Source organism: Schistocerca nitens, chromosome 2 (assembly GCF_023898315.1).
Source record: "Schistocerca nitens isolate TAMUIC-IGC-003100 chromosome 2, iqSchNite1.1, whole genome shotgun sequence".
In the NCBI taxonomy this organism is placed as follows: domain Eukaryota; kingdom Metazoa; phylum Arthropoda; class Insecta; order Orthoptera; family Acrididae; genus Schistocerca; species Schistocerca nitens.
In genome coordinates this window covers 525,207,251-525,233,933 of record NC_064615.1, presented here as the reverse complement: position 1 = coordinate 525,233,933, position 26,683 = coordinate 525,207,251, and the positions used below count along the sequence as shown (strand labels likewise).

The following is a 26,683-nucleotide window of genomic DNA, read 5'->3' as shown; positions in this document are numbered from 1 at the left end:
ACTCCACGGTATCATTCCTTCATGAATTGAGATGTTTTGACTTGGATTAAAGGTTTCTTTCAACTTTTTGGAAAAATAATCAGCTACGAATTGCATTTTGAAAAGCCGGTCGGCATTATCCAGTTTATTGCTGTTGTCGGAAAAATGAAAAATGATAGTATTTGTCTGAATCGGGACATCGTTTTGCGAAATATCTGTGAGTATCAACGGATTCGTCAATTGTCATCGGACCTTGCTTTTTTTACAGTTCCCATAAGGTAAGCAAGCACATGCCATTTTCAAAGTTCGGGTCCCGTAACGTCGACAAACTTGGTTTTTTTTATCCAGTTTCCTTGTATTGCAATTTCGACTGCAGTACTTGTTGGTTTCGTTGCTAATATATTCAAATAGATTGTTCTCAAATGGTTCAAATGGCTCTGAGCACTATGGGACTCAACATCTTAGGTCATAAGTCCCCTAGAACTTAGAACTACTTAAACCTAACTAACCTAAGGACATCACACACACCCATGCCCGAGGCAGGATTCGAACCTGCGACCGTAGCAGTCCCGCGGTTCCGGACTGCAGCGCCAGAACCTCTAGACCACCGCGGCCGGCACAAAGCTAAAGAGTTTCTAGTTATTTACAACAGTAACGTTGTACACACAGCATTCACGTAGTTACAGAGTAACACGTCTCAACGAAAACATTGACACTTCAACTGTACTATCCTGAAGCTAACTCTTATGCCGTAGCTTTATGTAATAAATTTAAAAGAAATTTCATTGATATAAAAAGCCTTTAGTGTTACTGACAACAGAAGTAAGTGACCTTGACCGCTCACATCCGCATGAAATATGCTCAGAATATAAACCCTCCATCCCAAAAACAGCGCTATAAGAGATCCGCATGCAAAACCGCGTCTTACCACGGAAAACATTTGAATGGTCACCCATTAAATGTCTAAGACAGGAACTTTGGTAAAACAAATTGCTGTATTTCCCTATGCTAAAATAATTGCTCCATTTGAACAACCATCTTATTCTACTGGCGTAATAGTGTCACACAGCTATTCAGTCTTCAAAGTGCAGGTGTGGGATTTCAGTGATGTGGCCAGAGCAAGAGGAGAACGGAAAGATATGCATAAGAACAAGCCTATCTAACAGTATGTTTGGTAAAAGGCATGTTATGACGCTGACATTCCAATATCATTGTCTGAAAACGTAACTGGTGTGGTGTTTGATATTGGCCGGCTTGAATCCAGAATGTGAAAAACTGTGTTTAGTAAGCTGCCTATATTGTACTGTTCCACTTTGCTTTGACCACATCATTGAAATCCCACACTTGCACTTTGAAGACGGAATAGCCGGACAAAGTCTATTTTTCAGACAGCGCGATTATTTTAAACAACTTACGACGGCAAAATATGTGTGATTTGCAACTCATTATTTAAATCCTTTGTCTCTTCGCTCTACCAAGGTTCCTCTCTTAGATCTTAAGTAATTAATCAGTCTAATACCTCTCGTGGTAAGACGCGCAGTTTTGCATGCGAATGGCTATTGCCACTGTTTTAGCACTGTGTAAGCACATTTTCGTGCAGTTATGAGCGTTTGAGGGCACATTCTTTACGTGTGCTTTCTGTACGTACTAATTGATTTAAAAACAAAATCTGGAGGTAATTTGTGTAATAAACATTCCAGAATATTTAAGATAAGAAACTGAAGAGATTTTCCTAAATTGAAAAACGTATTTTATTAAAGGGTATGAGTTACAAAAGTTTTAGGAGGTCCGCCCCTTCCTTTCCATTAAATCTTCGTTGAGGGAGCTGCGTAAAAGCCAGACCAAGTACAGGTGTCTAGCGAAGGAGTCTGATTTCAGAACTAGACATCTTTTTTCGGTGGGGTTTAAGGGCGTTCAACTACTGAGGTCATTAGCGCCCAGTCGCAGTTGTTAGAGCACATGGAATCTAGTAAAACTCAAGGGGAGGGGGGGACACCAGAGAGTCCTGACAAAGATGCAGATAAAATAAGTAAAAAAGTTAGATGTCTTTGGACAGGCCAGTCAAAGTTATAAAACGCAGAACACGAGCAGCTGCTCGAGCGTCATCAGCTAAAATATCCGGTAAAGTAGATGGCAGGGACAGGACAACACGAGATTGACTAAAGCGGGGACACGACAATAAAACATGGCGCACTGTTAATGCCTGACCACAAGGGCACTGCGGGGCTGGGTCACCGGAGAGCACGTAGCGGTGGCTAAACCGGCAATGCCCAATCCGCAACCTGGTCAGAAGGACCTCTTCTCGCCGAGATGGTCGGGAGGAGGTTGTCCAAGCAGTTGGGAGCGGTTTTACTGCCCGGAGCTTGTTTCCTTGGAGGGATGACCAAGCATCCCACCACGACACAAGCCTCTTACAAACAACCCCACGAACGTCAGATGACGGGACACAATGGGAGGCTGTCCGAGGCAGGAGGACTGCAGCCTTGGCTGCAGCATCTGCAGCCTCATTCCCAGGCACTCCCACATGTCCGGGAACCCACAGAAAGCTGACAGGAGAACCATTATCAGCGAAAGAATGGAGGGACTGCTGGATCCGTTGAACCAAGGGATGGACCGGATAGGGAGCTCCAAGGCTCTGAAGAGCACTGAGTGAGTCAGAGCAGAGTACATACGATGAATGGCGGTGGCGGCGGCGGGCATACTGAACGGCATGATGGAGAGCAAAAAGCTCGGCCGTAAAGCTGGAACATTGGTCGAGGAGCCGGTATTTAAAGGTGGCGGCCCGACGACAAAGGCACAGCCGACACCATCGTCAGTTTTGGAGCCATCGGTGTAAATAAAGGTGTGACCGGCAAGTCGAGCACGAAGTTCGACAAACCGTGAGCAATACACTGCAGCCGGAGTACCCTCCTTCCGGAGTGAGCTGAGGTCGAGATAAATATGAACCGGAGCCTGGAGCCAAGGTGGTGCCGGGCTCTCACCCTCTCTGAAGGTGGTAGGGAGGGCAAAATCCAATTGTCGAAGCAGGCGACGGAGGGCAGCAGGGCAGACACATACAACCCGTACTGACGGTCGAGAGAATCGGCGAAGAAGGACTGATAAGAGGGGTGGTCGGGCATTGACAACAGCCGGCAGGCATACCGACACAGCAGTACGTCGCGCCGATAGGTCAATGGTAATTCGGCAGCTTCAGCATAAAGACTCTCGACAGGACTGCTGTAGAAGGCTCCGGTCGCAAGACGTAACCCCCGATGGTGGATGGAGTTGAGTCGGCGTAAGAGGGATGGCCGAGCAGACGAGTAGACGAAGATCCCATAATCCAGCTTCGATCGGACTATGGACCGATACAAGCGAAGCAGGACTGTGCGATCCGCTCCCCAAGATGAACCACTAAGAACTCTGAGGACATTAAGGGAACGTGTACAACAGGCCGCCAAATAAGAGACATGCGGAGACCAACACAGTTTCCTGTCCAATTTGAGCCCTAGAAACTTAGTTGTTTCCACGAATGGGAGAACAACGGGACCGAGATGTAATGCTGGCGGAAGGAACGCTTTATATCGCCAAAAGTTGATACAAACCGTCTTCTCTTCAGAGAACCGGAAGCCATTTGCCACGCTCCATGAGTAGAGGCTGTCTAGACAACACTGAAGGCAGCGCTCCAGGAGGCATGTTCTCTGGGCACTGCAGTAGATCGCGAAGTCATCGACAAAGAGAGAGCCTGAGACATTAGGTGGAATGCAATCCATAATTGGATTGATCGCGATGGCAAAAAGGGCTACGCTCAAGACGGAGCCCTGAGGCACTCCGTTCTCCTGGAGGAAGACGTCGGACAATACAGAACCCACACGTACCCTATACTTTCGATCCGTTAAAAAGGAATCAATAAAAAGGGGCAGGCGACCGCGTAGGCCCAACCTGTGCATAGTGCGGAGGATACCTCCTCTCCAACAGGTATCATAACCCTTCTCCAAATCGAAAAACACGGCTACCGTTTGGCGCCTTCGCAAAAAGTTGTTCATGATGAATGTCGACAAGGTCACAAGGTGGTCAACAGCGGAGCGGCGGCGACGAAAGCCGCATTGGACATTGGTAAGTAGCCGTCGAGATTCAAGAATCCAGACTAACCGAGCATTAACCATGCGCTCCATCACCTTACAGACAGCTTTTAAGAGAAATGGGGCGGTAACTAGAAGGAAGGTGTCTATCCTTCCCGGGTTTGGGTATAGGAACAACGACGGCGTCACGCCAACGCATGGGGACCTGACCTTCGGTCCAGACGCGATTGTAGGTACAAAGAAGGAAGCTTTTGCTCGCCGGAGAAAGGTGTGCCAGCATCTGAACGTGAATGGCATCTGGCCCCAGAGCAGAGTACCGGGACAGTGCAAGCTCAAGTTAGAGTTCCCGCATAGTAAAGGGGGCATTATAAGTTCCCAGATTCAGCGAGTGGAAGGAAGGTCGCCGAGCCTCTTCTGCCTCTTTCCTGGGAGGGAAGGCAGGGTGGTAATGGGCGGAGCTTGAAACCTCCGCGAAAAACCGGCCGAAGGCGTTGGAGACAGCCACAGGATCAACAAGGACCTCATTACCTGAGGTCAGGCCAGGTACCGAGGAGTGGGCCTTCATGCCCGACAGCCGGCGCAGGCCACCCCAAACGACAGAAGAGGAAGTAAAACTGTTAAAGGAGCTGGTGAAAGAGGCCCAACAAGCTTTTTTGCTGACTTTGACGACTCTACGGCATTGCGCTCGGAGTCTTTTGTATCCAATACAATTCGCCAACGTAGGATGGCGGCGAAAGGTGCGTAAAGCACGTCGTCGAGCACGGATAGCGTCTCTACAAGCCTCATTCCACCAGGGGACGGAAACGCGACGTGAAGAAGAGGTAGTACGAGGAATGGAACGTTCGGCAGCATTGATGATAACAGCCGTGAGGTATTCGACCTGACTGTCACAACTGAGAAAATCGTGGTCCGGAAAGGTCGCCAGGGAGGAGTAAAGTCCCCAGTCAGCTTTCGGTATGTTCCAGCTCGAAGGACGTGGAGATGGGGTGTGGTGCAGGAGACGAACGACACAGGGGAAGTGGTCGCTCGAATAGGTGTCAGAAAGGACATACCACTCGAACCGACGGGCAAGAGTGGTAGAACAAATCGAAAAGTCCAAGTGGGAGCAGGTATGAGTAGAGTCCGAGAGGAAAGTCGGGGCGCCAGTATTGAGACAGACAAGATTGAGATGGTTGAAGACATCCGCCAAGAGTGAGCCTCTTTGACAGGATGCAGAAGAGCCCCAAAGGGATGATGGGCATTGAAGTCGCCGAACAATAAAAACGTCGGAGGAAGCTGAACAATCAGGTGCATCATGTCAGCCCGACTAACTGCGGATGACGATGGAGTGTAGATGGTACAAACTGAAAAAGTAAAAGCAGAAATAATACGGACAGCTATTGCTTGGAGTGGGGTGGTCAATGGAATGGGATGGTAATAGACATCGCCCCGAACGAGCAACATGACCCCACCATGAGCTGGGATACCGTCCACAGGGGTGAGGTCATACCGCTCCGAGGTATAGTGGGTAAAGGCAATACGGTCAGTAGGGCGCAACTTGGTTTCCTGGAGACCAAGGACGAGCGGACAGTGCAGGCGGAGGAGCAGTTGTAATTCCTCCCGATTAGATCGAATACCTCTTATGTTCCAATGTAAGAAGGCCATCGCTAGTCAAAAAAGAAGGGGAACGAGACGGGGGAAGAGCTGGTCACCTCGACGGCCGCGGAGGGTCAGGTTTCGAGGGGACAACGCTACAACCGGCGGGAGGCGGATCCTGTTCCATCGAGTCGTCGCCAGCTGCGGCCGCTGTCCCGGGTTGTGTAGGAGGGGCAGCATCATTTGCCAACGAGAGGCCAGCTGAGCACCGGGCAGCAGAGCGTCCCGGCGAAACTGAGGACGGCCGGGAGCAACGACTCACGGATGGAGCGTCAGACGAAACGCGCCGGGGTGGAGAGGGAGATAGAGACTTCTTCTTGGAGGCCCTCTTTGAAGGCCGAGGAGGCACAGGGATGGTGGGCTGGACCCGAAGAAGGTCCTCACGCGCGGGGTCCGTTTTGGAACGCCGGACTTCGGAAGCTGGGGTCCAGAACGTTTCCCCGATGGACGCCTGAGAAGAGGATCGCTTCTCAGGCGGCGGGATGGGAGGAGGAGGAGGAGGAGGAGGAGGAGGAGGAGGAGGAGGAAGGGTGGCCCCTGGGGTAGAGGGGGCGGGGGAGGAGGATTTGGAAGGGAGGGATTTGGGAGGCGGAGGCATAGACCCCGGATGGGGGAGGAGGTGGAGGGGGGACAGGATAGGGGTGAGGATACCGTGGAAGGAGTGGACATGACTGAGGCAAACGAAGTGGTCAACGTCATGGGATGGAGGCGGTCATACTTCTTCCTGGCCTCAGAATAAGATACGCGGGGCAGTCTAAGGATCTAAGCGAGTGGATGCCAGGACAATTAACGCACCGAGGTGGTGGGGTGCATGTATGTTCCTCACGAAGAGGACGTCCACAATCGCCACAAAGGGGCTCAGCCTCACACCGTGACGACATGTGCCCAAAGCGCAAACACCGAAAACAGCGCATAGGAGGCGGGACGTAAGGTCGCACGTCGCACCGGTAGCACATCACCTTTACCTTCTCCGGGAGAAGGTCCCCCTCGAAGGCGAGGATAAAGGCCCCGGTGTCGATGCGACGGTCTTTGGGGCCGCGCTGGACTCGCCGGACGAAATGCACGCCTCGGCGCTCCAGGTTGGCCCTGAACTCCTCATCAGATTGCAGCAGGAGGTCCCGATGAAAAATAACCCCCTGCGTCCTATTCAGTGCCAGATGCGGAACAATGGACACTGGGATGTCCCCTAGTCGGTCGCACGCCTGGAGCGCCGCCGACTGTGTGGCGGAAGTGGTCTTTATAAGAACGGACCCCGAACGCATCTTACTGAGAGCCTCGATTTCCCCGAAGATGTCCTCGATGTTCTGAACAAAGAAAATGGGCTTGGAGGTGGCGAACGTCCCCCCATCGGTTCGAGAACAGACCAAATAGCGGGGGAAGTACTTCGCCCCAAGCCGGCGGGCCTGTCCCTCCTCCCATGGAGTGGCCTAGGGGGAAAGGGCAGGAGAACCAGATCCAGAGACAGTACCTTTCCTTTTGAAAGACTCGGCCGCAGAGCGACCTGATACGTGTTGACGTTTCATCTGCGAAACGTCCGCCCTGATACCACCCACTCCGACCAGGGGCTCTCCCCACGGGCGCCACCCAGCCTCAGCAAGGGCCACCTGCAGGATGACGCCGAGAGTCCTGATGCCCCAAGGAGACGGGCATCTACTCCTTGGCCGACATGGGGAGGGTGCAGCTCAGGTATCGGCAGTACGATCCCTGTGTTAGGGGGCTACAACCTAGAGAGTACATGACGACCCCACCACAACGAACTGGCTACCGTGCTGGATTTCGGGTGCCATGGAAAGTCCATCATGATCGTAGGTGCAGATGGGGACGCACTATGGGCGTTACTTGTACAACAAATCAGGCGTTTAGTCCCAATTTGAGGAATAGTGGGTATGGTGACAACGCCGTTACAATGCTGAGTGCCAAGGTCTTAGTGCACTGAGGACCAGTGGTACACCACGTAAGGCGTCCTTCCCCAAAAGGCTCGTACTTCTGTAGAATTTTGAAAAATGAAGGTCAAACCCCAAGAGGGACCATCACATGGAAGGCCGAAACGGTTGGAACTCCTTTTAGTCACCTCTTACGACAAGCAGGAATACCTCGGGCCTATTCTTACCTCGGACCCGCAGGGGGGGAACTAGACATCTTGAAAACTAAGATCGATAGGTGAGTGCAAAAAACGGTATGTTTATTGTGAAAGCTGTGAGCATTTTATACAGAAGTTTCGAAACTGTTCGAAAAGCTGCTAACAAATCGCGTTGTAAATGCAATACGTAGTGCCTACACAAAGTGCGGTGCTCGGAAGAATCATGTCCACCGCTGAAACGTTGAAGGAGGTTACCGAAACGAAGGAAGAGTTTGAAATCACATATTTCACTGAACAATGTGTTTTCTGGTACTGGAGTACCACAGGTTAAAACAGTCCTACAGCAAAAAGGCCAGTTTTCAAACACGTCTGAATGTTCCAAAACAATATGACGCGAAAACATTCGCAAGCTATGCGCCAGAATCCGACGGACAGGCTGTGCGGTCGATGATTTAGAGGGAAATGTTGGGCCGAGGAAAACTATTGTTTCGTCCTGAAACTGTCGCCCAGGTTTCTGTGATTATTCAGCGAAATCTAGTAAGACCAGAACGAAGAACTGCAGCAGATATTGGTTCGAAGCGTTCCAGCACGTACAAGCCGGACGTTGTGGCCCAGCGGTTCTAGGCGCTTCAGTCCGGAAGCGTGCTGCTGCTACTGTCGCAGGTTCGAATTCTGCCTCGGGCAGGGATGTGTGTGATGTCCTTAGCTTAGTTAGGTTTCAGTAGTTCTAAGTCTAGGGGACTGGACCTCAGATGTCAAGTCCAATAGTGTTTAGAGCCAGTAAAACCAGCACGCAGAATTACTGAGACAGGGACACATGTTTCTACTCATTATCCAAAGCTATTATACCACACTTGTACGACCCGTGCGACAGACAGCTGACTTTGCTAATCACATACTGACAATGTTTCATAATGAAAGATTTGATGCTGGGTGCATCTGATTCACAGGTGAAGTGCTAGCACCGAAATGGCGGTGTGAACACACAAATTAATGAATTGTGGGGTTCTCAAAATCCTTATTCGTGTCAAGCTGAATCACTGTATACTCCGGAATTTTACTATTTAGGCTGCTGCGTGTAGCACAGACTTTATTTCCCCTTTTCCCATGCGAGAAAGCATTACTAATGAATGTTACGCTACTTTTTGGAACACAGCGTGGGAGTGTCGATCGAGCACAGAGTGCTTCAAGCAAGATGAGGCCAGCCCACACCGCAAGGAACAGGTGCTTGGTTTTCTTCATAAATACTACAGGAATAGATTCACTGCGCTGGATTATTGCACAGGATGGAATGGCCTCCACGTCAGTGCCACCTGACTTCCTGTGACAGCTGTTTGTGGTGCACATCGAAAGACACTTGTTCAGGAACAGTCCCACCGTGCTGGACTTGCTATAATCGCCACTCTGCTTGGCATCTGAATTCATTTCCGTCGAAACACAGTAGTATTTGATGGAAATTTCGTTGTTCATTTGCGTCACCCTCTATACTGTGACTGGTGGATATTCCGAAACGGTTGTTGTTTGGTTGCAATGACTGCCTACCGCGGACTAGTTCAATTATGCGCACTGATCCCTACTAGCTGCTCAAGCTACCGTGTGTTAGCTACTTTTCGAGCCATTTCGAAACTTTTGTACGACTTCTGTACAAAATTCTTACAGCTTTCACCATCAATATACGCTTTTTGCACCAATCTATTAAACTTAGTATTCCATATATTTAATTTTGAATTCGAGGACGCCTTCTTTGGAGACGTATGTCCAGTTTTTATCATGATGATGATTGTTGTGACTGCAAAATACTGAGACGTATTCTTTAAAGAAGAATGGGAAAACTGTTACAAGCCGACTTTTGGGAAGATCATTTTGGATTTTGGAGCAATACTGACCCCACGACTTCTTAGAAGGCAGGCTAAGTCACGGCAGACCGACGTTTATGACATTTGTAGACTTAGAGAAAACTTTCGACAGTATTGACTGGAATTCTCGCTTTGGAAGTCTGAAGGCAGCTGGGATAAAATACACGAAGCGGAAGGCTATTTACAACATATAGAGAAACCAGACAAGAATTGTAATAGCTGAGGGGTAATATTTGAAAAGGAAGTGAGGAAGGGCTGTAGCTTATCCCGATGTTATTCAATCTGTACAGTGAACAAGCAGTAAAGAAAGAAAATTGTTGTGTAGGAGAAGAACTAAAAAAATTGTGGTTTACCGATGGCAGAGTAATACTGTCAGCAAACGCCTTGGAAGAGCAGTAAAACGGTATGGACAGTGTTTTGGAAGGAGAATATCAGATGAACATCAATGAAAGGAAAACCAGGATATGGAATGTAGTCTAATTGAATCAGTTGATGCTGAGGGAGTTTGTTTGAGCAGCTAAATAACTGATGATGGCCTAAGTGAATAGGAGATAACCTGTTGGTTGACAATGTCAAGGAAAGTTTAGCTGAAGAAGAGAGACTTGTTACATCAAATGAAGACTTACGTGTTAGGAAGCATTTTCTGAAAGTATTTTACGGAATGTAGCCACGAATGGAAGTGAGACATTGATGACGAGCAGTTCAGCCAACAAGATACTAGGGGCGTTTGAAATTTAGTCCCACAGGAGAATGCTGAAAATTACATCGGCACATGGCATAAATAATGAGAAGTTACTGAACAGGACTGAGGCAAAGAAATTTGTGGCACAACCTGACTAGGAGAAGGGATCGGTTGATAGGACACGTGATCACAAATTTAGCATTGGAGGGAAATGTGAGGTAAAAGCCATAGATGGAGACAAAGATAACTAAACGGATTCAGAAGGATGTAAGTTGCCGCAGTTATTCCGAGATGAAGAGTCTTGCATAGGAGAGCTTGGACGGCTACAACAATAGAGCCTTCGGACTGAAGACTACCACGCAAACATGATTGTCGTGGCAACCGTCTAAGAACCGCATTGCCACCTCTGCACGTACCTGCGCGTACTGCAAGAACGTGTCGTCGCCCAGCGGCCGGTCTCCCAAGTAGAAGCGGCGGATTTCCTGCGCGGCCGCCCGCCTCTCGTCCGGTGTCGCCGCTGCCGTGGGAGGAACCATCAGCTCGAAGTTGGCGTCCAGGTCGCGCCACGCGTCCTTCTTGCCCAGCACTGCCGGAAGTTCAGATGTTTGATCGTATCGTCACTGTAAATGAGTAAGCATGGCGTCAACCCGCCCGGTTAGCCGTGCGGTCTAACGCACTGCTTTCCGGGCGGGAAGGCGTGCCGGTCCCCGGCACGAATCCGCCAAATGGATTAGTGTGGAGGTCCGGTGTGCCGGCCAGTCTGTGGATGGTTTTTAAGGTGGTTTTCCATCTGCCTCGGCGAATGCGGGCTGGTTCCCTTTATTACGCCTCAGTTGCGCTCTGTCTGCGATTGCTGCGGAAACACTTTCTCCACGTACGTGTACACCGTAATTACTCAACCACGCAAACATTGAGGGTTCCACTTGTCTGGTGAGGGACATTCCCGGCGGCGACGGTGGTGGTGGTGGTGGGGGGGGGGGGGGGGGGGGAGCGGTCCACTGGGGGACCGAATTCCGAACAGCACATTGACCATGGGTTCGGCGTGGGGCGGCGGTGGTGTGAGTGGACTGCTGTACCCTATTGTGGGGTTGTGTACCTTTGTGGGCTACGGCGGGAACAAAGCCCTTCCGTCGTTTCTAGGTCCCCACTTCCATAAAATGCAATAAAAGCACGGCGCCGTTTACCAGCCGTTACAATCTGCGACAGAACTGGCACATGAGACACCGAAAATTCATGACCCCAGCGAACGTTGTGACAAGTCTCCCTTTTCCACATAACTAGATACTGCAAGCGTCACATGTAGTGCTACTGAAGTGTACGCTGCGTTAATATACGAACTGGAGAAAATGTAACTTTAAATAAAGGAGCAAAAAACTAATAAAATATACAAATTTGATTTTACACGTTTAGATAACTTTTTTAAGTGTAAGTACTCTAAGGAGTACACAAATGTCAACGGTCATCATATCCTAATGTCATCAGGCACAGAGATAGTTTTTAGTAAGGTAACAATTGTATAAAAGTGCGGATCACCAGAGCTACCAACATACAAGCGCGCACATTGAAAAGTTATGTAAATAAACAATAAACGGTTAACGGAAGAACCATGAAGTTTAGTTTTGAAAACATTGTAATTGGTAATTGCAACAAAGGAAAATCATTAACAACGAGTTGGAAAAGCGCAGTGCCTATGTAGGCACTCCCTGTCTACTGCGCACTGCTGATAACTGCTGAAGTAATTGCAAAGACAACGCCGGCGCAAATACTGTTAGGCGTAGCGTATATGCAACCAATATGTAACGTAGCTACAACAAATATGCCTATGTTCGTCTGTGAAAATAAACTCTATATGGAACCTGAGCTATCAGTAAACAGAACCTAGCTGCATAACACTGTGTGCGTGTTGTGTGTGTCAGTCAGTATCAGTTTGATTGTCCTATAAGCCCTCAACAAATAGTTACATGAGCAATTTCAAACCAACGTTTGGATAACTTATGTGACTGCGTATTTGAATAAGAATTTACAAGTGATACGGAGTCTGACTTATGCAACAGAATGTTCTCGATTGGAGTACATGACGTTTGTGGTGTCTCAGTGTCTCTGTTTTGGCCCTTGAGTTTTGCACTCACCTCTTCAGATGACTGCCTTTTTCATTGTGATTTACTGCAATTCGCACCAGCATGCAGCAGCAGCGGCTAAAGCTTACTGTTACTACGAATGAATTTAATAAAAAGGAGCTGCTGGGGTCCTGTTAACTACTAAATAACTTGTGAGAAGGGATTTCTTTAATTATGTCTACTTAAAACTTCAGAAACCAATAATAGACAATAATAATAATGACATAGGTAACAATAATGACAGTGCCAGATTAACAGATTATTTCAATTTCAAAGTTACGTTAACATGAAACAATCACAGCGTATTTATTAATTAGACGTGGAAAATAATTATTATTATTCGGAGGATAAGGCGGCTTCTTTATCTGACAAGCAAAACACTGGATTATTACGTACTGGGACTAACAATCACGAGCCTAACCCTGCAATTGCGCTTTACGCTATGGCTGCAAATTTTACCTTGAATTCAATCTTCAAGCCTAGCAAAGCCATCTATATCGCTCCTGGATATATAAATGATATCAGGCCTTGAGTGTGGTAAGATCTGCCATCACCGACGTGAGGGCAGCGTGACATTTTCTATCTCCGAGCTCTCGACCGACGCTACTACTTCCACTATGGCAGACACGCCTTGTCTCACAACAATGCTTAGAATAGCGCTCCCATGTTTCGCCCTCAGATAGTTACTATCGATATCCGAGTGCTTACACAATGCAAAGACGTTAAGTTTACTATATTGTTTTCAGTGTAATGGAGAGACTCTTTACAAAAGTTGGCGCGTACGGTTACTATTCGAGTTTACATATTGTCATTTGGAAATCTTGAGTGCAGCTGTCTACGCTAGAAAATGGAATGCCAAGTGGAGAAATCTGAAAATTTCCCACATATTCTTCTGTTTGTGTTCAACAGAGAGGCGCCGGCCGTGGTGGCCGTGCGGTTCTAGGCGCTCCAGTCCGGAGCCGCGCTGCTGCTACGGTCGCAGGTTCGAATCCTGCCTCGGGCATGGGTGTGTGTGATGTCCTTAGGTTAGTTAGGTTTAAGTAGTTCTAAGTTCTAGGGTACTAATGACCACAGCAGTTGAGTCCCATTGTGCTCAGAGCCATTTTTGAACAGAGAGGCGACAGCAGTGGTGGCAGCCAGAAACCTTTGCACCCTGTATGAGGTTAATGACACTGGACAGAGAATGGTATGAAAATGGCTTTCTCGCTTTAAGAGGGATCGTTTTCACTATAGCGACTCTCCACGTTCAGGAATGTCTGCGGGATTTGATGAACATCGATTAAAAGCAATAACCAACAATGATCCATGTCAGTGCGCTCGAGAACTAGCAAGTGCTATGAAATGTGATTATTCCACCATCGTGCCACATTTGCATGCAATGGGGAAGGTGTATGGGTACGGCAAGCTCTTAGGCCAAAATCATACAAATCAGAGGGTGGCCATATGTGCATCTCTACTTGCTCGTCCTCACTTGGCTCATGAACAATACCGACCATTCCTGTCCTGTATTGTCACTGGTGACGAGGAATGGTGCCTTTGTGCCGACATAACGAAAAGAAAGGAATGACTGAGCCCAAAAAAAGCACGCACGCACGCACGCTTCAGAATTATTCTGTGGCAGCATATTTCAAAAACTTCTGTTCTCTTCTCGTCTGAAGTGTTTATCGACTACGTTCCAGACTTAAATCTTCAGAAGTGAATTTCTAAGAATTAAATTTATATTCGATGTTAACAAATTTCTCTTTTATAGAAATGCTTTTCTAGCTGCTCGCGTTCAGTGGCTAATTTTGACACCTGACATTTTGCCGCCCAATTAGCAAAACTAATCTCTACTTGCAGTGCGTCATTTTCTGATCTAATTCCCTCAGCATCATCTGTTTTAATTCAACTACATTCAGTTACCCTTCTTATATTAATTTTGTTGACGTTCATCTTACAGTCTCTTTTCGAGACATTAGTCGTTCTGATGAACTGCTTTTATAAGCCCCTTGCCGTCTCTGATGCAATTACATTGTCATCAGCCAGATTCTAAGTCTTTATTTCTTATTCCTGAACATTAATTCCCTTTCAGAATCCTCCTTAGTTTCCCTTACAGCTTGCTCAATGTATAGATCAAATAGCAATGAAATAGGCTAAAATGCTATACTACTACCTCCTCAAATACAAATTCCTTTCCATGTTCTTCGACTCATAATTACAGCCCAGTTTCTGTTCAGATTGTAAATAAACTTTAAACACTGCACAATTCTTATCCTCTATTGCTCCACTGTACAATGAAAGTTATCCGCCGATGTCTTCGTACATGCCTTATCACCTCGTTCCTGAAATTGTTTTCCATTTATCTCTCTCCTCGCCAGACCTACAGATACGCTGCTCTTTCCTTATCTTACCATTTCGCTTAATTTTAGTGTATTTATGGAACTTTACATATCAAATGTTTCCATTTTCCTCATATTCGCTTTTCACATTTCTTGATTCACTTCCATACAATTTCTTACTCAAACCAGGTTGGTTGGTTGGTTGGTTGGTTGGTTGAGGTTTAAGGGACCAAACAGCAAGGTCATCAGCCCCTTGTTTCAAATATACTCCATTCTGCTAACGGGACATCTCAGAAAAGTCAGAACAATAAAACGGAAAAAGGGAAAAACGTAAAAGGGCAGTCACGTTGTCATTGGTAAAAAACAAATGAGGGAAGTCGGCAAGAGAACGAACCCAACACTATGCTGAAGCAGCGTAGGCAAGACCACCTGTGACTTAAAAGGTACAACTGCTATAATGCAGAAAGTACGTATGGGAACAGAAAGACTAACCAAGCCTTAAAAGGGTAAAGACAGAGTAAAAGGGGAAGAAAAGAGGATTCCGGTCAGGGAGGTGAATCGGGAATCTCTGAACACTGCCTACAGTGGGAGACACCCAAACACTCACCGCCCTGCCCCAACACCAGAGAGAGATTAAAAACCTTAAAACTGAGAATAAAAACCACTCTCCCGGAGGAAACCGAGAACCAGAGAGACCATCCGGGAATCGTCAGCCAACATCAAAGGTAAAGTGTGGGGGAGTCTGTACTTAGCACGCAGAGCCAAAAGAAGGGGGGCATTCAACCAAAATGTGGGCCACTGACTGGAAGGCTCCACAACCACATAGCGGGGGTGGCTCATCACGCAAAAGAAAACCATGGGTCAGCCTGGTATGGCCAATGCGGAGACGACACAGTGTGGTCGAGTCCTTTCGGGAGAGGCGAAAGGAAGAACGCCATGGGCCTAGTGTCACCTTAATTGCACGAAGTTTATTAGACAGTGGAGTAGCCTCCCAAGAATTGGCCCATGACTGTGCGAAGTGGGATTTGATGTGAAGCCGTAAATCCGCTGCAGGAGGGGTTACAGAAAACGGGGGTAAGTAACTGCTCCCCCAGCCAAACGATCAGCGAGTTCGTTACCCAGGATACCCACATGGCCAAGGACCCATAGGAAGTCAATGGAACAAGCAGCACGGTGAATATCAGCGAGATGGTCATGGATGGCAGAGACTAAGGGATGGCGCGCAAAACACCGGTCAATAGCAAGAAGGCCAGTCATCGAGTCCGTACATAACAAAACGCGGTTGTGTGGGGATTGTTTAATAAAGGTAAGGGCCCGGGAAATTGCCATCAATTCCGCAGTAAACACCCCACATGTAGGTGGCAGCAGATGATTTTCCGTTCCAACAGAGAACGTGAAGGCATACCCAACATGATCAGAAGATTTAGAGCCATCAGTGTAAAAAACAACAGCATCCCGAAACTCCCATAAAATTTGGCGGAAAAAGGAACACCACCGGGGGGATGGAATCTTTCGGACCGCGGCGGAGATCCATCCGAATTCGAGGCCGAGGAACTAACCAAGGAGGGGTGGAGGGGAGGGAGCGAGGAATACAGGACAAAGAAGGAAGCTGAAAATCACGGTAAAGAGACTCAAGGCGCAGCCCAACCGGTAAACCCGCCAGAGGGCGGGAGTCGGGTTGGCGACGTCCATGGTCTGGGAACAGGATAGAATAGGAAGGATGAGTGGGAGAAGAACGGATAGTGAGGGCATAAGACACCAGAGGCTGGGACCGCCGAACAGAAAGGGGGGAGGGGGGATCCCAGCTTCAACCAGGAGACTATCAACAGGGCTAGTAGGGAAGGCACCGGTGGCCAAACGGATACCACGATGGTGGACTGGATCCAGCACGTGCAGTGTGGAAGGAGCAGCTGAACCATAAACTTGACAACCATAGTCCAAACGAGACAGAACTAGAGCACGATAAAGACTGAGGAGGGAACGGTCCGCACCCCAAGAGGAGTGGGCAAGGAAGCGAAGGACATTGAGTTTACGGAAACTACCTACCTTCAGGAATCTGATATGCGGCAGCCAAGTGAGCTTGTTGTCGAAAAGAAGACCCAGGAAACGAAACTGTGGAACCACAGGCAATCGTTGTGCAGCGAGATAGAGCTCTGGATCAGGGTGGATCGTAGTACGGCGACAGAAGTGGACCACCCGCGATTTTAAAGGAGAGAATTGAAACCCGTGTGAGGGTCCATGCAGAGGCACGCCATATAGCCACCTGGAGCTGCCGTTCTGCAGATGCCATCGAGGAGGAACTAACCCAAATGCAGAAATCATCCACATACAGGGCAGGGGCGACCAAGGGACCGACAGAGGCCACAAGTCCATCGATAGCAATGAGGAAAAGGACACTCAAGACAGAACCCTGTAGGAGGCCCGTCTCCTGGGTCCGTGGAGAACTAAAAGCAGTACCAACTCGAACACTGAATGACCGATGGATCAGGAACTGGCGGATAAAAATCTGGAGTGGACCCCGAAGACCCCACTGATGAAGGGTTAGTAAGATGTGATGGCGCCAGGCCGTGTCATAGGCCTTGCGAAGGTCAAAAGACACAGCAACCAAATGGCGGCGCTGGGAAAAAGCCTGCTGAACTGCGGATTCCAAGCGAAGTAAATGATCGATTGTCCCTCTCGAAAGCCACACTGGTAAGGGGACAATAGATCCCGAGATTCGAGGACCCAAGTGAGCCGACAGGCTTCCATCCATTCAAGTAACTTACAAACATTGGTCAAACTAATTGGCCGATAGCTGTCAACAGATAGGAGGTCCTTACCAGGCTTAAGGACAGGAACCACAATGCTGTCCCTCCACTGAGAAGGGAAGTCACCCTGGAGCCCGATACGGTTAAACACCTGAAGAAGATGTTGCCGTTGTGGAGCACTGAGATGTTGAAGCAGTTGGTTATGAATGGAATCTGGGCCATGGGCCGTATCATGAGAAGAAGATAGAGCAGAAAGAAATTCCCATTCAGTAAAAGGTTCGTTGTAAGATTCTGACTCACAAGTGGTGAATCATAAGGTGAGCGCTTCAGCCTGCTGTTTTTGATGAAGGAAAGCAGCTGGATAGGAGGCTGACGCTGATGCCACTGCAAAATGGGTCGCAAGATGTTCTGCAAGAACTAATGGGTCCGTACAAATGACATCTGGGAGGTGAAGGCCTGGGAGGGTGGACTGCCGATGGCAACCTTGGAGAGAGCGAAGTGTAGCCCATACCCGTGACAGAGGGACAGTGGAACCAAGGGAAGAAACGAATCGTTCCCAACATATCCGCTTGTTCTGTTTGATTAAATAACGGGCTTTAGCGCGAAGGCGTTTAAAGGTAGTCAGGCTGGCTACGGATGGGTGCCTCTTAAAGTGTTGCAAAGCTCGACGGCGATCACGGATGGCAATGGCAATGGCCGTACTCCACCACGGGACGTGCCGGCGACGAAATAGTCCAGGTGAGCGCGGGACAGCAAGGTTAGCAGCGCGAACAATCGCGTCAGACACGTCACGTAGGACGTCATCAATACAACCCAACAAAGAGGGAGAAAACTAACCTGTGCAGTGTATAGAGGCCAATTGGCGCGGTGGAAAGACCAACGAGGTAACCTGTCCATCTGGGAGCGGGAAGGGAGCGTGATAATCAACGGGAAATGGTCACTATCACAAAGGTCGTCGTGTGGCGACCAGTGTAATGAAGGGAGGAGAGAGGGAGAAGAAAGAGGAAGATCAATGGCTGAAAAGGTACCATGACCGGCACTGAAATGAGTAGGGGAGCCATCATTAAGAAGGCACAGGTCGTGGTCTGCAATAAATTGGTCTATAAGAAGACCTCGTCTAGATGGAAAGGCACTGCCCCAAAAAGGATGATGAGCATTAAAATCCCCAAGGAGGAGGAAGGGAGGAGGAAGTTGCTGAAGAAGGGTGGTTAAGGCAGCAGGTGTAAGAGTCCTGTCAGGAGGGAGATAAAGATTGCATACTGTGACTGCAGAGTAAGTGGACCCTAACAGCAACTGCTTCCAATGTAGTTTGGAGAGGAATCTACGTGCTAGGTATGTCTGTAAGGACCAACGTACAAACGCCACCAGAAGCCCGCAAGGGTCCGACCCGATTTCGACAGAAAACACGGAACCCACGGAGGGTCGGTGAGTGAGCATCAGTAAAGTGAGATTCCTGGAGAACCACACAAGCTGCAGAGTAAGACGAAAGAAGGGATTTCAATTCCGGAAGGTGACGAAAGTATCCATTACAATTCCATTGGAGAACCACAGAACGATGGTTTAAATGAGGGCTGAACACGCTAAATCCAGTCATACCGCCGGGTCCCCACCCGTCACCGACAAGGAGGGGGGCGACATCCATGAACGACGGGTCAGAATCCGGTTGTGAAGTCTGGGAAGGGACCTCCGGCGACACCAGAGGCTCTTTGTCCCGGGACTTACGTTTCTTCTTCCTTTCAGGCTGAGATCGAGGAGGGCTGTGTGGCATAAAGGAGCCAGCTGCAGCAAGATGAGGAACAGGAACAGAAAGAGACCGGGCGACCTGGGGGCCGACAGACCGCGGCTCTCGCGGGCGCCGCGCGGCAGCAGACCGTTGACCTGGAAGGTGCCGGGAAGGGGCATCCCGGGAGAGGCGCCCTTGACCGGCAGACGCCGAAGGAGTGGGACACTTCTCCGGCTGGGGAGGGGGAGCAGCGCCCATAGGAGAAGGTGTGGGAGCCGCAGGGGAGGGGGGGAGGAGAGTGGTCCGTGATGGAGGTAAGGAAGGGGGAGGAAGGGGTGAAGATGTAACCAAGGCGTAACTAGATGTCATGGACACAGGGTGCAGTCGTGCATATTTCTTACGGGCCTCTGTGTAGCTTAAACTATCGAGGGACTTATACTCCTGCATCTTTTTTTCTTTCTTATATACTGGGAAATCTGGTGAACGTGGAGAATGACTACCATGACAATTTACACATACAGGAGGGGGAACACAGGGACTCCTCATGGAGTGGACGTCCAGTCACCACAGAGAGGGTCCTGGGAACAGCGAGAAGACATGTGGCCAAAACGCAAGCACTTAAAACACCTCATAGGAGGTGGGATGTACGGCTTCACATCACAGCGATAGACCATAATCTTAACTTTCTCAGGAAGGGTATCCCCTTCAAAGGCCAGGATAAAGGCACCAGTATCAATACGATTATATTTAGGACCCTTCTGAACACGCCGAACAAAGTGAACACCCCGCCGTCCGAGATTGTCCCCAAGTTCCTCATCAGTTTGAAGGATGAGGTCCCTGTGAAAAATCACACCTTGTACCATATTTAGAGACTGGTGAGGGGTAATGGACACAGGAATTGTGCAAAGATGGGTACAGGCACGAAGGGCCGCAGTTTGGGCAGCTGAAGCAGTTTTTATCAGCAACGAACCCGACCGCATCTTGCTCAGGGAGTCCACTTCGCGAAACTTGTCTTCAATGTGTTCCACAAAGAATAAAGGTTTGACACTGGTGAAAGTATCTCCATCAGTCCTAGTGCAAACTAGATAACGGGGGAAAGGTTTTGCGCCTAGACGACGGGCCTGACCCTCTTCCCAGGGGGTAGCCATGGAAGGGAAGGCCGAAGGGGCAAGAGAAGCAGCACTTGAGGAATCAGTTCTACGCAGAGAGACGGCCGCAGAAGAACGGCCAGAGTTTTGGACCCGTATGCGTTTCATCTGCATAGCGTCCGCCCTGATACCACCCACTCCGATCAGGGGCTCTCCTCACAGGCGCCACCCAGCCACAGCAAGGGCCGTCTGGCACGGCGGCCATTGCCCCGAGTTCCGATGCTCCAGGATGACGAGCAACCACTACACGGCATGCATGAGGTGGTCACAGCTCAGGTATCAGAGGTGTGATCCCTGTGTGTTCAGGGGCTCAACCAAAAGGGTACATAGCGACCCCACCACACGGGCTGGCTACCATGCTGGCTATGCACCCTAGCATCAGACAACGACGGGAAAGAAAAGGTGGAATGTACTAGGAGGGCGCACGTCGGAGACACTAGGTAAGGTGCTCTTCCCCAAATGGCTCACACTACGGAGGAGAAATTTTGTAATGGAGGTAAAACCCCAGAGGGGGACCAAGGAATGCCAAAAGGAGGAGATGATTACGCAACAAAGCCAGAGTGTAAAACCAACAGAACCAGGAGGATAGCGGGGGCCAACATAAGCAAGAACACCAATAGAGGGAGAGGAGAGGGCGAGGGGACAGGAGGATGGAGGGGAAAGGAGGGGAAGGGAAAGGAAATGCAGCCCGGGAGAGAAAGAAGGCTGCAATGGCTCGGGGCCCCGTGCTCGCCACGCACGTATCCACAAAAGAGTTGTGGACCCCCTGGGGGGTCAAACCAGGTGAACTGGAAAGTAGTCAGCATACAACACATGCATTTGGGAAGAAGGCGGTTCATATCCCGGTCTATCCAGATGAAAATTGTCATTGCCCCAAATGGGTTATGGCAAATACAGGAATGGTTACGTTGGGTAGGATACGACCGATTGCCTGTTCTTACATTATTGTAATTTAAGCTTGGCTCTGTCTACAATCACATATTCGTTGAGAGCACGGTAAAAAATAACCTTTCATTTCTTCCTCCATTTAAAGCCTATGCTTCATACTAATTAATTCTTTTGGCGAAGAATGGTCTACGCCTTGGTTAATCTGCTTGTTACGTCCTGCGTATTTCACCTGAAATACGTTAGTTTGGTTCGAAGGTGGCAAAAACAAGTTAGTCTACTAAATTCTGATTTTTGGGTTGTTGCCTTTCTCATGTCTGATGCTCAAGATACCGTTAATTCCCTTGAAGAGATTCTTTAATTCTGCCTGACTTTCACCCAGGACAGCAATATCATCAGTGAATCTTGTCATTTCTACCCTTTCACCTGGATTTTACTTCTACTTTTGGTGTTTTACTCATTGTTTCTTTTCGACAAAAATTGACACCCTCTTACGCCCTTTTTAATCCGTGGTCTTCTCTTTTGGTCATCTATTGTATTATTTTCTCTTGTTTCCTGTACATACTGCGTAATACCCGTCTCGAACTATTAGTCGTGTAACTTTTACCAAACAGGTTTCTGACAGCCCATGTTCATACTTCAAAATGGACAACAAAAGCTATGTGACTTACGTATGTACACACATGAGCCAAAACATTGTGACCACCCGCTTAATAGGTTGTTTATCCGTCTTTGGGACGAAATACATCACTGATTCTGCATATCACATATCCGATAGTTTCTTGGTAGGTTTGTGGAGGTTCAAAAATGGTTCAAATGGCTCTGAGCACTATGGGACTTAACTTCGAAGGTCATCAGTCTCCTAGAACTTAGTACTTAAACCTAAGTAACCTAAGGACATAACACACATCCATGCCTGAGGCAGGATTCGAACCTGCGACCGTAGCGATCGCGTGGTTCCAGACTGTAGCTCCTAGAACCGCTCGGCCACTCCGGCCGGCGTTTGTGGAGGTTTGTGGCATTAGATGTCTACGCAAATGTCATGTAATTCGCGTTAATAACGGGCCGCTTATTTGCGAACACTGTGATAGCGCTCGATAGCGAACCAGATGGGTTTCACAGGATTTACATCACCCGAATTTGATTGCCAAGCCATCAACATGAGCTTACTGAAATGCTCTGCATCACGTCTGTGGCTACGAGACACGGACATTTACACTGCTGAAAGATGACAACGCCGTCGGGGAAAACATGAAGCATTAAGGGATTCGGGTAGTTGACAACTGTCAGCGCGTCTTCGATTAATACCACAGGTCCCATGCAAGCGCAGGAGTATGTTTCCCAAAACATTATGCTGCCGAGACCAGCCTGCGTCCGTGGCGCGATGCACGTATCGTTCGAGTTGCCGTTCTCCACAATGACGGTGTTTGTGGGGACGACCATCGACGTTTTTTTGTTGTTTCTTTTTTCATCAGTCTTCTGAAGGGTTTGATGTGGCCGGCCACGAATTCCTATCCTGTGCTAACCTCTTCATCCCAGTGTAGCACTTGCAACCTTCGTCCTCAATTATTTGTTGGATGTATTCCAATTTCTGTCTTCCTCCACATCTTTTGCCCTCTACAGCTCCCTCTACTACCATGGAAGTCATTCCCTCATGTCTTAACATATGTCCTATCATCCTGTCCCTTTTCCTCATCAGTGTTTTCCGCGTGTTCCTTTCCTCTCAGATTCTGCGGAGAATCTGCTCAATTCCTTATCTTTTCAGTCCACCTAATTTTCGTCATTCGTCTGTAACACATCTCAAATGCTTCGATTCTCTTCTGCTCCGGTTTTTTGTAGTCCATGTTTCACTACCATACTACTCTGTACTCCAGATGTACATTCTCAGAAATTTCTTCCTCAAATGAAGGCCGATATTTGATACAAGTAGAATGTCTTTTTGCCATTGCAAGTCTGCTTTTGATATCCTCCTTGCTCCGTCCGTCATTGGTTATTTTACTACCTAGGTAGTAGTATTCCTTAACTTCATCTACTTCGTGATCATCAATCCTAACGTTTTCTCGCTGTACTCATTTCTACTAGTTCTCATTACCTTCGTCTTTCTTTGATTTACTCTCAATCCATACTATATACTCATTAGACTGTTCAGTGCGTTCAGCAGATCATGTAATTATTCTTCACTTTCACTCAGGATAGCAATGTCAACAGCGAATCGTATCATTGATATCCATTCACATTGAATTTTAATTCCACTCCTGAACCTTCATTTCCATCATTGGTTCCTCGATGTACAGGTTGAGCCATAGGGGCTGAAGACTACATCCTTGTCTTAAACCCTTTTTAATACGAGAACTTCGTTCTTGGTCGTCCACTCTTCTTATTTCCTCGGGGCTGTTGAACATATTGTATGTGATCCGTCTGTCCCTATAGCTTACCCCTATTTTTCTCAGAATTACCAACGTCGTGCACCATTTTACATTGTCGAACGCTTTTTCCAGGTCGACAAATCCTATAAACGTGTCTTTATGTTCCTTTAGTCTTGCTTCCATTATTAACCGCAACGTCAGAATTGCTTCTCTCGTGCCTTTACCTTCCCTAAAGCCAAACTGATCGTCATTTAGCGCATCCTCAATTTTCTTTTCCATTCTTCTGTATGTTATTTTTGTAAGCTACTTGGATGCATGAGCCGTTAAGCTGATTGTGCGGTAATTCTCGCACTTGTCAGCTCTAGCCGTCTTCGTAATTGTATTGATGATGCTTTGCCGAAAGTCACATGGTATGTCGCCAGACTCATACATTCTACACACCAACGTGAATAGTCGTTTTGTTGCCCCTTCCCCAAATCATTTTAGAAATTCTGATGGAATGTTATCTGTCCCTTCTGCCTTATTTGATCGTAAGTCCTCCAAAGCTCTTTTAAATTCTAATTCTAAAACTGGATCCCCTACCTTTTCTAAATCGACACATGTTTCTTCCTCTGACACATCAGACGAAAGTTCCCCTCAGAGGTTTTCAATGTAATCTTTCCACCTATCCGCTTACTCTTCTGCGTTTAACAGTTGAATTCCGGTTGCACTCTTAATGTTATCACCCTTTCTTTTAATATAACCGATGGTTGTTTTGACTTTCCTCTGAGACTGTTCTTCCGACAATCATTTCTTTTTTGACGTCTTCACATTTTCCCTGCAGCCATTTCGTCTTAGCTTCCCTGCACTTCCGATTTATTTCATTCCTCAGCGACTTTTATTTCTGCATTCCTGAGTTTCCCGGAACATTTTTGTACTTTTTTTCTATTGATCAATTGAAGTATTTCTTCTGTTAGCGATGATTTCTTCGCAGTTACCTTCTTTGTACTTATGTTTTCCTTCCCTAGTTCTGTGATGGCCCTTTTTAAAGATGTCCATTCCTCTTCAACTATACTGCCTGCTGAGCTATTCCTTTTGCTGTATCTATAACCTTGGAGAACTTCAACGGTATCTCTTCATTCCTGAGTACTTCAGTATCCCACTTCTTTGCGTATTGATTCTTCCTGACTAATGTCTAAACTTCAGCCTACTCTTCATCACCACGCTATTGTGATCAGAGCCTATATCTGCTCTTTGGTACACCTTAGAATCCAGTATCTGATTTCGGAATCTCTGTCTGACCATGATGTAAACTAACTGAAATCATTCTGTATCAACCAGCCCTTTCCAAGTATACCTTCTCCTCTTGTGAGTCTTGAACAGAGTATTCGTTATTAGTAGCTGAAACTTCTTACGGAACTCTATTAGTCTTTCTCCTCTCTCACTCCTTGTCCCAAGCACATATTCTCCTGTAACCTTTTCTTCTGCTCCTTCCCTCTTACAACCATGGACCTAGTATAGCAAAAAGATAAATAATCCGAAAAGCCGACATGTTTCCATTGATAAACGGTCGAATCCCCATAGTGCCGTGCCCACTGCAATGGTAACTGACGATGTCGTTGGGTCAGTCACCCTTTGAGCACGTATGGATAGTCTGCTGCGCAGTTTCATGTTCAATAATTTTCCATGAAAGGTGTGCTCCGAATACTTGTGCGTGTACCAGCATTATGCTCCTTCGGCAGATTGCCACCACCATCTGCCGTACTTTACAGAGCAGACAAGCCTGCGAACCACAGATTCTCTGAAGGACCGTAGATGTCCTACCATTTAGCGTCTAGTAGTACTTTCACTGTCCTCCTACCTCTTTCCGAAGATGTTCACCGCAGTAGAATCTGAACACTACCAGCTCCGCCGCCTTCGAGATACTCGTTCACAGGCTTTGCGCAATAATAATCTGGCCTTTGCCTCAGTGGATTTTCCCTTCACAGTCCGTATCTTCTCTAGGGTGAACCCCATTTGTGTCTGCTTTGCTAACACACTTTTCTTACCGCGTCACGTGCCCCCCGAAACACCACCACACGGCATCCAACATCGCAGTGGCAGTGGTCGTAATGTTTTGGCTTATCAGTTTACGCATGTATGTAGTAAGTGACAATGCTAATGTAGCTCTACAGTGTTAATATAGTTCGTGCATTAATGATATGGACAGACATATGAATATGGTGAACTAGTCCTTTGTCCCAATTGCGTGAAGTATGCGCACAGTACTATTAACATCTTAAAAGCGTTACTTACCGCCGGCGTAGAGTAAGCCTTCCTGCGACGTGACACCGAATATGATGGGCACGGGGGTGAACTTGCCGCTGCTTATGATGTCTGCCGGGTCTTCGGTTATCAGTGTGCCTTCAGCGCCCGCCGGCTCCAGCGTCGGCCGGAAAGGGAATATTTCTTGCAACGTCTTGTCCTGCGAACCCACGTTGTTTTTAGTGCGGCGCTGTGGCTCTCACAATAAGTATGTTTCGATTTAACTTAACGGACACTTTCCGCTACATGATAAAATCACTTTAGACCAGTCGTCCCTTTCAGTATAAGCGATTTTATAATAGTAACTTGTTGGTTAGAGATATTTTGTACATAAGTTTTGACCTTCAGTCACAGTGTTTATTTTCTAATTACTGTTCAAAGCATTCAGAACGACAGCTACATTTTCAAGGACTGTATAGACGTAATGGGCGCTGCAAATGCTTTCTTTGTTATTCAGACCAGAATGTCACATGATAAACCCCATGAAGCCGTGCACCTGTATGTCTAGACAAATCAATGTCAGCAACAGTAATTATATTCTCTGGAACTATGCATTTGGGTATGTACTAATATGAATTCTGGGTGATTCGATTGCTTTCCAAAAATAAAAGTAGGTAGAACTCTTAGTTCGCAGATGCGTGCGGGTGAAATGTTTATCTTATTTTCTGTCGACGGAAAATCTCACAATGAAGGTATGACTCATTTTGTTTACCGCATTAAATCTATTGTGATATCGCTATCGGCATGTCGTAAGCCTACCACTCGCACTGGAGCCATGTTCTTTAACAGAAACACATTCGTTGAGC

At 47.7% G+C, this 26,683-nt stretch overlaps 1 protein-coding gene across 3 annotated transcripts in view; it reads right to left on the bottom strand.

The window, feature by feature from the left end:
- The window catches only part of LOC126236510 (esterase E4-like), a 90,977-nt gene that overhangs the window by 11,324 nt on the left and 52,970 nt on the right, over nt 1-26,683 (bottom strand). For 2 of the 3 annotated variants that reach the window (XM_049945875.1, XM_049945872.1), the window contains exons 6-7: nt 25,869-26,037; nt 10,707-10,876 (exon numbers count right to left, since the gene is read on the bottom strand). In XM_049945875.1, the coding sequence (XP_049801832.1) occupies nt 10,707-10,876; nt 25,869-26,037 (339 nt within the window). The remainder of the gene's footprint in view (nt 1-10,706; nt 10,877-25,868; nt 26,038-26,683) is intronic. The other variant, XM_049945874.1, reaches the window with a different exon arrangement.